Below are 10,398 nucleotides of genomic sequence, written 5' to 3' on the forward strand. Positions count from 1 at the left end.
TATTTAGCCTTAAAACACAACACATTCAAACAAAGGCAGATGGACAATTAAAAAGACAGTAAATTGTTAAAATATATAAGTAAAATTAAAACAAGAGACCATTAAGAATAATAAAAATGAGAGAATCAGTATAATAATAATAATAATAACTGACTTTAAGTTAAGTAAGGTTTTGAATGCAGGACGTTTGCTTGTAACAGTTTCACACTGTAGTGTTGATACTTTTACTTAAGTAATAAAAAAAATCATTACGATACTATACTATGGAAGAGTGCAGTCTTATTATTTATTTATCAAGCATTTATTTTTTGTTCCTTTAATATTATTATTAATATATATAATTTTCTACCCCCTCTTTTATTTTTGTTATTATAATTTAAGCTATCTTTATTATACAATTGTGCCTTGTATGTTAGAAGTATTGAGTTTAGATTAAAATGCCTTAATGTTTGTAAATTAATTATCTTCAATAAAAAAAAAAAATGTAGCCTACAATTCCGTGCTTTTATTTTGAAGGACAGATGATCAAACCGGAAACCCTGCCCTTCCAGCTCATTTGACTACATGCTGTTCTGTACTTTCTGTATGAGACAACGACGACATCATTACACCTTTAGCAGCATATAGACGAGCTGTTACCAACATATTACCGACTATAATCACAGATAATGTAAATAAGAGGTTAATACAGTATTTAAAGTTTACACAGGAAGCAGAAGGACCAGGTGAGAGATTAATATCCTCAGAGAGGACAGGACAGGTAGGTTTTATCCAGTTATCTTGTGTTTACAAACAAACAGGAAGAACCTGTTTCCTCTCCTTTATGGAGAATCTGCTGCTAATGTTTCTGTTGACATGTATCTCTTTTTAAGTGAATGTTCCCACCATCTCCCAAACTACATTAAAGGTCCCATATCATGCTCATTTTCAGGTTCATACTTGTATTTTGTGTTTCTACTAGAACATGTTTACATGCTTTAATGTTAAAAAAAAACTTTATTTTCCTCATACTGTCTGCCTGAATATACCTGTATTTACCCTCTGTCTGAAACGCTCCGTTTTAATGCATTTCAACAGAATTGCAAAAGTTGCTAGGCAACAGTTTGGGTCCATGTTTACTTCCTGTCAGCTGATGTTATTTATATACACTGCAACAGGAAATAAACTGGGACCCATTTAGAATATTTACATTTAAAACCGTGTAATTATCTAAATATGGTATGTTTGTGACATCACAAATGGACAGAAATCCTAACGGCTTGTTTCAAACGCACAATTTATGAAAAGGAAATAAGGCTGTGTGTATTTCTCTGTATATTAAGCGTTTTGATACTTTCACAGTATTTATATATAGCACTTGAACTTGCTTTATAATATAAAAGACCTGAAGATCTCACTTTTTACAATAGGGGACCTTTAAACCAGAGTTCTTCTCCTGTGGTGTCAGAGGAGACAGGATGTTGAGCTTCAGTCTGTGGGCTTTTCTACCTCCAGTCTACGCTGTGCTCACTGCTGCTGGACTGTGGACCGTGTAAGTTCTGTTTATTATTATTATAGGACCACCTTTTAATTATCAGTTTGACAGCAGAATTTAAGAAATTATGATCATTTAAGAAAATATAACAAGTTTTCTTTGAGGGTTTTTGTTTAAATAATAGTGTCAGTGTGTGCTGTAGGATTAAGATTAAGCCTGTAATTATCTGCAGAGGAGTGTCAGTCTGGATCTGTTGTGGCAGTGAAGCTTTGGACAGAAAAAAAACAGGTCAAACAGCTTGTCTTCATAAAATAAATATATATATTCAAGTTAAGGTGCAGTTTTTATAACAACAGCACCTGCAAAATGTCACTGGAACAAACGACTACAAAGAGACACAAAAGTAATTACTACAAAGAGAAACAAAGAATTACAAAAGTAGGCAACACGACTACAAAGAGACACAAAACTACCTTAGAGAAACAATACAACAAAGACACGAAAAAAACGACTACAAAGTGACATAAAACATCTTCGAAGAGATGCAAGGACTGCAAAATATGAGTACAAAAAGACGCAAAATACTACAGAAAGAGGCCAAATGACAACAAAGAGACTACAGTATATTATAATTCTATTCATCTTTAGTATGACATCCCTTCCTATGTTTTGATGCAGATACTTTGTGGCTGTCAATGATGGGAGGATTGCACCGCTGGGTTCAAAATACAGGTAATAATTAAACAATATTTCAGTATATACAGCAAATAATGACTCCCTATCTCCTTATATTTGGATTAATCTTATTTGTATTTCTTTTCAGGAGAAGAAATGGATCCTTTTATCCTCCTTACATTAGGTACATACTCATCATTTCTTTTTAATAATAAAAGCATAGTTATTGTTGTAAATAATGTTTATTTTAGAACAGCAGATACAAATGTCTTCCCTTTCCTCTTCCAGTATTGCGGGCAACTTTCCACCAGCCAGCTGCATCTTCAGTGAGATCATGAACTTGGCTGCGTTTGTAGGTAAGAGCAGTGTTTAATCATGTTTATAATGTTATAATACAGGTTTGTGTCACAGGTTGAATTAAGCCAACTGTTCATTGTTCTTTTTTTATTATCCAGGGTTCATTATTGCCGTCCTCAGATACGTTCAGCTGAGACACAAGATGGACAAACAGTGGCTGAACGTCGGGAGTCTGGTGGCTTTCTCTATCGCCTGCTTTGGAATGACGCTTGTGGGAAACGTTCAGGTAACATCGTGCACCACTGACACATACAGTACATGTATTAGACTATTTGTAAGAGTTAATTAATTGGGTTTTGTTTTAGCTATACTCCGGGGAGATGATCCACAACTTTGGCACCTTCTTGACATTTGGCCTGGGAACGTTGTTCTGCTGGGTTCAGTCCTACATCACCGTGAGAGTTAATCTGAAGAATGAAGGGAGGAAGGCCGGTATCCTCCGCTTCCTGTTGTCTGGGTGCATCACCGTCTGCATGATTCCCCGTATCCTTTTACTCAGACTAGTTTAAGAGACTAATGAACGTAATATTTAAAAGGTAATGACTGACATACTGTATTTTATGAATGCATAAACCACCCTTAACTCACCTGCTGCAGACATCGCCCTGATGGCTCAAGGCTTCCACATGCAAGCGGCTCAGTTGCAGTGGGCGGTGGCCATGTTCTTCCTCGCCTTCTTCGGCACTTTTGCCATCGAGTTTCGTCACAACCGCTTTTCCATCGTGTGCACAGACAACTCTGGTGGTCCAGGAAGCTATGCAGAGACCCTCTCTGAAGTGTCCCGGCACCAGCCGGATCAACTTTAGGGATGTTACACTGTCTCACGTTCAAAGATCTGCAGGAGACGCATGGATCAGCAACTTTAAAATGCATTTATTCCTTCTAAACAAACTGTTACCATTACTTGATCACCACTTCATGTTTGCATGTCTGACAATTACATCTTTTTTTATTTAGAAGCATTTAAACATAGAAAACCTGCTGGGTCATTTTTTCTTTTATATACAAGGGTGTTTTAACACTTCTTTTTAAACATTGCAAATTATTTTTGTATCTTTTCAAATGTTTTAGTTTTTTAGGGGATTGCATGAATCTATAGATTTTATGATTTAAAATGCAAGTTTGCACAAGTACGCAATCAGTATCAATAAATATACAGCAACATTTTGATTTTTAATAATCGTCAGTGTCGATAAATTTAGCACCTTTTTCAGAGTTTTCTTCCTCATTGTTTCTTCAGCCTAGATTGATTATTATAGCGTGGATTATTCAGAGTAACTAAAACAGTATTCCTGGAAAGATGACACTTAAAGTAGCAGTCGCTTTGAGTGAATCCAGTCTTTTTAGACTCAGTATGTTTATATTTAAGTAGAAGGATTCAGTGTTTCTCCACCAGAAGTCTTTGTACTTTACAAACAAAACTCTATGTTGGAAAATCAGCAGAAAGGCTTTATTTCTAGAGGAATTTAAAAGAATAGTTATTTACTTTCTTGCCAGAGTGAAATGAGAAGATTGATACCACTCTCTGAAGCTCTCGCTGGCAGCCAGTTAGCTTAGCATAAAGACTGGAAACGGGGGGAAACAGCTAGCCTGACTCTGTCACAAGGTAATCCACCTACCAGAACATCTAAAGCTCACTAAGTAACATGTTATATTTATCACACAGACATAAAAGTTGTATCAATCTTCTTATCAAACTCTTGGCAAGAATGCAGATAATAGTATTTCACAAAATGTAAATATTTTCCTTTAAATTTTTTAGCACATAAAACCCAAACTAGTATATGTATAGCTCAATACCACTAGGGATAATTCAGAAACTTAACCCTTTAACCGTTTTAGATTTACAGTCTAAAGTGTTAAATGTTCAAGCGTTTCCATCGAGTATTTGTCGACACATTCAAACGTAAACGTGGACTGAGGAAGAAGACAGGCTTCTGTGTGAGACAAGGCATTTATTGGAAGCAAGTTTTTATGTTATCATCATTTCCTGAATAATACCATTTATGTTTCACACACATGAATCATCAATTTGGCAATTTTTAGGGTTAACTTTCCAACACCAACATTACGAGGATGGCACATTTAAATAGACACCATTCACCTGCTGAGAGGACTAATTAAGACACATCTGAAATGAGAACTTCCTGTCGGCAGCAGCACCACGGCTGCCGAGTGCATCTCTACTGTATGTCTACTTTCTAAAACATTACGACGTTTAACAGTTCAATCACTGGAGAAAACTTCATACATCTGCAACACGTGTGTGTGTGTGTGTGTGTGTGTGTGTGTGTGTGTCGAGGGAGAAAACGGCACATGGATGGAAAATGTTTACAAATACAACACATACAGTTGGAAAGTTTTGATTAACAGTGGAGAGGTTCAGCAACCAAATCATCTAAAAGGTAAAAAGGTAAAGTAACTTCACAGGTGTGCAGTTTCCTTCAGGCTTTTTCTTTTCTTATCTACAGCTTTCCTGTTCTCTTCCCAGTCAATCAAATGGTCCAATGAGAGTGATTACGCTCCGTAGATCTGTTTCCATTCATGTGAAAGGCATCCTGAAAGACCGGGGTACATTGACTTCTCACAGGCTGGGACACCTAGACGCCCTACTGGTGGCTAACTGTAGTCCCAGCAGCATCTCCTACACTTCTTCAACTGTCAACGTGGAACAAACAAAAACATTAGAGTTGCAAAAAGGAGGGAGGTGGGGTGGGAGGGCAAAAGAGGAGAAGGAACAGGTCATTAGGTCTTCCTCTGCGCTCTGCGTTAAGCACGTCCCGTCAGTTCAACTTGGCTAAAGGATGTAACGAGGTTATAGTGGGATCTCTCGTCATCCGTCAGCTCCATGTTTCCGGGCCTGACCACCACCACCACGTTCACCCCGGCTTCTTCAGCGGCTTTAGCCTCTGCAAAGACAAAAACACAGAGTGAATATATGGATCCAAAGTTTAATCCCGCATTAATAGACCTGTTTAGGGATGTCACGATACCAGAAATGTAGTAGTCGATACCAGTACCAGTGAAATTCAACGATTCTCGATACCCACGTTAAAAACAAAACAATAAATCCTGTGTACTTCAACATACACTCCTTTTATTACCGTTTGCGTACTGCGACTTTATCATCAATTTCTAATGAAAAACTACATTTTACAGGATTACATTTGAACACATCATGATAACGTTATAATTTTCCTTTCGCTCAATACTCATTTCTACTGAATATAGCTTGAACACATCATAATGTACTCAATGCAACCTCTGTACGTCAGCTGTTAGCTCCGTTATTTAGCCAAGCAGGACTGTGCTGTCCACCGGCTGCTGACGGATAACGTTAACTAGCTCTCCTCCTGCCGATTTCAACACAGATCTTTTGTTCACACTGTAGCATTATCAAGGAAATTTAGTTAAGCTCGAGCCCTGGTACTGTAGAAAAACGGTGGTACCGAAGTATCAGTTCTTGTGACATCCCTAGACCCTTTTACAGCCGACGTCATCAAAAATATGTGCGCGCCTGTTGGCAACGGAAGTGGGGTTTGCCTCTGCTATCCAGACAAGTTAGCACGCTTTAAACATTGAATTAAAACAGTTACCAGCATCAAAATGTCCGGTTGTTGCGTGTTCGGTGTTCCGATCACGACCGTTTCAGAGTAGGGCTGTCCCGATCCGATCTCAAAGATCAGTATCGGGGACGATCATGGCATTTTTTAACTGATCGGTATCGGCTATATTGAGCCCGATCCGATCTTTTGTTTTACGTCGGCTGTCATACGGGTGTTTTTACTCGCAAAGCTTTCATGCACAGCAACACGAGTGCAACCCTCCTCCACTCCGCTGGATTTTGACCAGTATTAGCACTAAAGTTTTTATCTGTGGGTCGCTGTTTTGTTCGTTCTCATGCAATGGTTTCACACTACTCCAATGATAAACACCTGCCAAGAAAACACCCTAATGCGCCAACAAAGGTGTTCGTTAGACCTCAAGGATAAAGACAATGAGTTTTGTTGAGTAACACCGAATGTAAACAGAAACTTTGTTTACATGAGAAGTCCACAGGGCAGCTTTAATAAGATTAGCGGCTTTGTGAGGAGGTGCTTTGAGCTAAATGCTAATGTCAGCATACTAGCATGCTGATGTATAGCAGATGTAATGTTTTAGTTTAAAATTAGCACCAAAGTGCTAAAGTACAGCTGAGGCTTATGAATACATTACTGCTAATATACTTACCACGAGTGACGTCGGTCAAGAATGTGATTTCCTCCGGTTGGCAGCCAATCCTCTCAGCAATCCTCTCGTAGCTTTTGCCGTCCACTTTAGCTCCTATACTGGTGTCAAAGTGGCCATCTAATAACTGAAATGATTTTTAAAAAGAACATCTCATTAGCCATAATATCTATAACATTAACAGCATTAGTTCACAAAGGTTCCTTCCCAAATAAGACAGAAAAATGGACAATTGTGTAAATATGTTAATCTTCTGATGAGTATTAAATACACAATGAGAGAGGCGGCTGTACTTACATCTAAAACATCTCCTTCCTCAGAGTATCCAAACAGAAGTTTCTGTGCCTCCACGCTTCCAGAGGAGTAAATGTACACTTTAAGTCCCTGTCCTCTCCATCTTTTGATGGATGGAGTTACATCCTGGTAGACCCTGTTTCAAACAAGACCAGAATGAGAAGATAAAACACTATTTGATTACTTTAATAAAGCTCATTGATGCCGATTTTAGGTCCCAAAATCACCTCAGATATCAAAACTCTGTAATGAATTTGAGCATGGTTTACAATTGTTTTCTATTTCTCAAAATGGATTATACAGAAATTATATATTTCAGCCCTAATTATATTTAATTAAAAAATATTTCAAATATTGAATTTATCGGTCTTTGAAATCTCCCCGTTAGTTTTGTCTTGTTTGTCACAAGAAGAATTTTAAATATTAGATAGTCCTGGTTGCTGAACTGTTTGGGTGCATCATGCAGCATTCATATTGATCATGTTTCTGGAAACCTTGCCAAGCCATTACTCAGGTTTGAACAGAGCATCTGTATAAACGTATTATGAATTTTTGAAGTGAGGAAATTGATCAGTGTACTTACTCGCCTTTGATTCTCCCAGAAGAATAAGCCGTCCTCCACATGTGACCTTGGATCTGTTTGAGTGCTGTGGACTTCCTGTCTGCTGCCATCTGCCACAGCACATTATCCACTACCTCTCTAATGGCCTTCTCCTCGTCTGTGTGAACCGTCTGGTCCACGGCGTGGACGGGGCACGACCGGTTCTGTCTCATGTCCTCCTCAATCTGCAACGGCAGTCAGGGGTTCTTATTATTAAGGAAGCATCAAATCAAATCCTTGGCAATCCGAAGCACGACATGAGTCAGGAGCTTTTCACCAGGTTTTGTACCGCATTTATAATAAAATAAGTCAGTCTTTTTTATCGTCCATAGGTGTATCATTCCCAGCTTCAAGTCTCAATATGAGCAAAATTAAGACATTTTAAGTTCATTTAAATTAACTAAATTTTTGCAGGTTCTGCATCCCCACATCCTGACACGTTTGTCGTTGTTCTGGAGTTAAAATTTTGACATTCAGCTCCAAATGCATTTGCATATTGTGAGAACAACACTGTAGAAATTATAATCCTTTTTACACATTTGTACACAATTATTAATACACTGACATACATGGCAAAGGCCAAAGTCTTCCCTCCTTCACTGACTAAGCTATTGACAATAAACGATTGTTGGCAGGAAGATTTTCGCCATTAAATTGGATTGAGTTAGTGGTGAATCACCCCTTTACCTGTTTCTTTAGGAGATGAACATCTTGTTTGCACTCGTCTTCCTCCCAGTGAGAAGACAAGTACTCCTCAAGATGGTCCCGGATGTATGGAAATAAGATATCCTGAAAAACACAAAGTGGAGTCATTAGATGGCTCCTTACAGAACGAAAAAATAAATAATTCAGACAGTAAATGTACGGGTTCGTATTCATTCAAAAAATAAATCATTTATTCATATTTCATTCATTGTTTTGTGCCTTTGGTGCAAAATATTTTGACTGTGTATTGTGTAATGCATAACTGTTATGCTGCTTTCAAACCATATGGAATGAATGAACATCTGGATGGATTCACGTCATCTGATAACTACTAACAGCTGTATGATAAAGTTGGTTGTGTAAGAGTTTAAAACAATGCTGTACATTAACAATACAGCACAATATCCCTTAAATTTGGTTTTAATTACCGCCATTGAACAGCAGATTTTGGCACAAAGTCAGATATATCAGAGATTTCATAAAAGTCAGAATTTCCCAGTTGTACTTATGACTTGGATGTTGACGTGAACGTCATTTACAAGTTGCTCTATTTCAATTTAATATTGTTTCTGTTTCACCTGCAAAAGCTTTTTGGAATAACCGTGTAAACAAGTTATCCTGAAAAGAAGTTTGGACTCTCCCACAAAAAAATTGTTTTGGTTAAAAGGTTAAAAAATAAAATAAAATATAGGTTAAAAAGTTTAAAATCATTCATTGATGCAACCTGGTTAGATCCTTCTTAGTTCAATTTAAAAATTACATTGATTTAAGCTGTGCCTTATGTGACTCCGATACTGAAACTATTGTCCATCTGTTCTGGAAATGTATACATACCTGTAAACAGTGGCAAAATATTAGTATATTTATTTTGGATAATATCTGCAATTTTTAACTCCTACTGGAAAATGTGTTTTTTTTTTTTATGTTTAAACAATATATGAGAGAGTATTTTCTAATCAAGCTCATATTTTTTGCAAAGTTTTACATTAATAAATATAAATTTGCAAAAGTAAAACCTCCCTTTCATGTTTTCAAGAAAGAAATGTAGCTTTATAATAAGACAGTAACTTAAACAAAAAAAATTACATTTTTATATTTATTTATGTTGAACCCTGGCATGTTTTATGTTACTTTATTTTATGTTTATCCTGTCATTTGCTTTTATATATATAGTGATACAAATAAATAGTAACACTTCAAAGTAAACAGATACATAGGTAAATATATATGTGTGTGCGTGTGTGTGTGTATGTATATATATTTACTATACATATTTACCTATGTATTTGTTTACTTTGAAGTATTACTGTTTATTTGTATCATTGTATTGATTTAACATAAAAACAATATAATAAAAATGATTTACAAGTTGGTAACTCATAATTACGACAGCTCCGATATGAACGTGAACGCAGCATATGGTGTGTTTTTATCAGGGTGTTGACTGAACATTTAGACATTTATAGTTAGACTTTACAATCTAATGTGACTATAAATTGATTAATTAAGAGAGTGAGCAAATAAATAAACAATCAGAGTAAAGAAAAGTAGCGTTAAATTGAAGCTATGACTCTGGTACAAACCCACAAACACCGTGAAGCTGAGCTAGTTTAGCTGAATGCTAAACTGTCATCTGTTATTCTGTTATTATAGCAGGTAAAGAGTCGTTTTTAAATGCTACATAATCACCTCATAATCCTATTAATATGCTGATAAATCTATCTAATATAACTTACCTTTACAAAGGTGATTGGTGTTGTTGTTCCCTCGATATCCAGCAGTAGAGCTCTGGTAGCAGCAGGGAGTGAAACAGTGGCCATTTTCTTAAGGAGAGTCTGCAGCTGGTTAGCTGATGTTAGCTGATAATTAGCTGTGTTAAAGTAAGTAAAAGCGCTCCTCGCTGGTTCTGTAACCTGGTTCAGGTGAAGCAGAGTATCCGAGAGCTGAGAGGTGTACTACCTGGTTGGTTATTGTTAGCTGCTACCTAGCTGTGCTTTGCCATCAGCTAACACTGACTGGACTGAAAGAGCAGAGAGAAACACATGTTCCGAGCTGTCAGTTCCGC

The 10,398-nt window shown here is 37.0% G+C and overlaps 2 protein-coding genes across 5 annotated transcripts; one reads left to right on the top strand and one right to left on the bottom strand.

The window, feature by feature from the left end:
* The first annotated feature begins 543 nt into the window (after positions 1-543).
* tmem150c (transmembrane protein 150C) lies at positions 544-3,755 on the top strand. 4 transcript variants are annotated; one of them, XM_037752362.1, is made up of 8 exons: positions 544-744; positions 1,408-1,531; positions 2,153-2,206; positions 2,298-2,333; positions 2,438-2,505; positions 2,605-2,732; positions 2,812-2,989; positions 3,104-3,755. In XM_037752362.1, the coding sequence occupies exons 2-8, from the start codon at positions 1,458-1,460 to the stop codon at positions 3,310-3,312; spliced, it is 747 nt and encodes a 248-aa protein (XP_037608290.1). In that variant the 5' UTR covers positions 544-744; positions 1,408-1,457; the 3' UTR covers positions 3,313-3,755. The 4 variants fall into 4 exon arrangements, with proteins under 4 accessions (XP_037608290.1, XP_037608291.1, XP_037608288.1 ...); XM_037752363.1 differs by having other exon boundaries at positions 544-725; positions 1,410-1,531; XM_037752360.1 differs by having other exon boundaries at positions 544-761; positions 1,406-1,531; positions 3,104-3,754.
* A 686-nt stretch (positions 3,756-4,441) lies between these two features.
* Positions 4,442-10,390, bottom strand: enoph1 (enolase-phosphatase 1). Its single transcript, XM_037752359.1, has 6 exons — positions 10,070-10,390; positions 8,316-8,417; positions 7,611-7,813; positions 7,031-7,163; positions 6,737-6,860; positions 4,442-5,415 (listed from the first exon to the last, which is right to left on the bottom strand). The coding sequence occupies exons 1-6, from the start codon at positions 10,151-10,153 to the stop codon at positions 5,276-5,278; spliced, it is 786 nt and encodes a 261-aa protein (XP_037608287.1). The 5' UTR covers positions 10,154-10,390; the 3' UTR covers positions 4,442-5,275.
* Between the last annotated feature and the right edge of the window lie 8 nt (positions 10,391-10,398).

The sequence above is a fragment of the Sebastes umbrosus genome, chromosome 19 (genome assembly GCF_015220745.1).
Source record: "Sebastes umbrosus isolate fSebUmb1 chromosome 19, fSebUmb1.pri, whole genome shotgun sequence".
In the NCBI taxonomy this organism is placed as follows: Eukaryota; Metazoa; Chordata; class Actinopteri; order Perciformes; family Sebastidae; genus Sebastes; species Sebastes umbrosus.

Excerpts from the sequence above, each read along its gene's own strand:
- tmem150c (XM_037752362.1), top strand. The coding sequence starts at position 1,458 with ATGTTGAGCTTCAGTCTGTGGGCTTTTCTACCTCCAGTCTACGCTGTG. Across the intron at positions 2,207-2,297 it reads CCGCTGGGTTCAAAATACAG|GAGAAGAAATGGATCCTTTT; the intron begins GTAATAATTAAA and ends ATTTCTTTTCAG. Across the intron at positions 2,733-2,811 it reads CGCTTGTGGGAAACGTTCAG|CTATACTCCGGGGAGATGAT; the intron begins GTAACATCGTGC and ends GTTTTGTTTTAG.
- enoph1 (XM_037752359.1), bottom strand. The coding sequence starts at position 10,153 with ATGGCCACTGTTTCACTCCCTGCTGCTACCAGAGCTCTACTGCTGGAT. Across the intron at positions 8,418-10,069 it reads CACCAATCACCTTTGTAAAG|GATATCTTATTTCCATACAT; the intron begins GTAAGTTATATT and ends TGTGTTTTTCAG. Across the intron at positions 5,416-6,736 it reads CTTGACCGACGTCACTCGTG|AGGCTAAAGCCGCTGAAGAA; the intron begins GTAAGTATATTA and ends TTGTCTTTGCAG.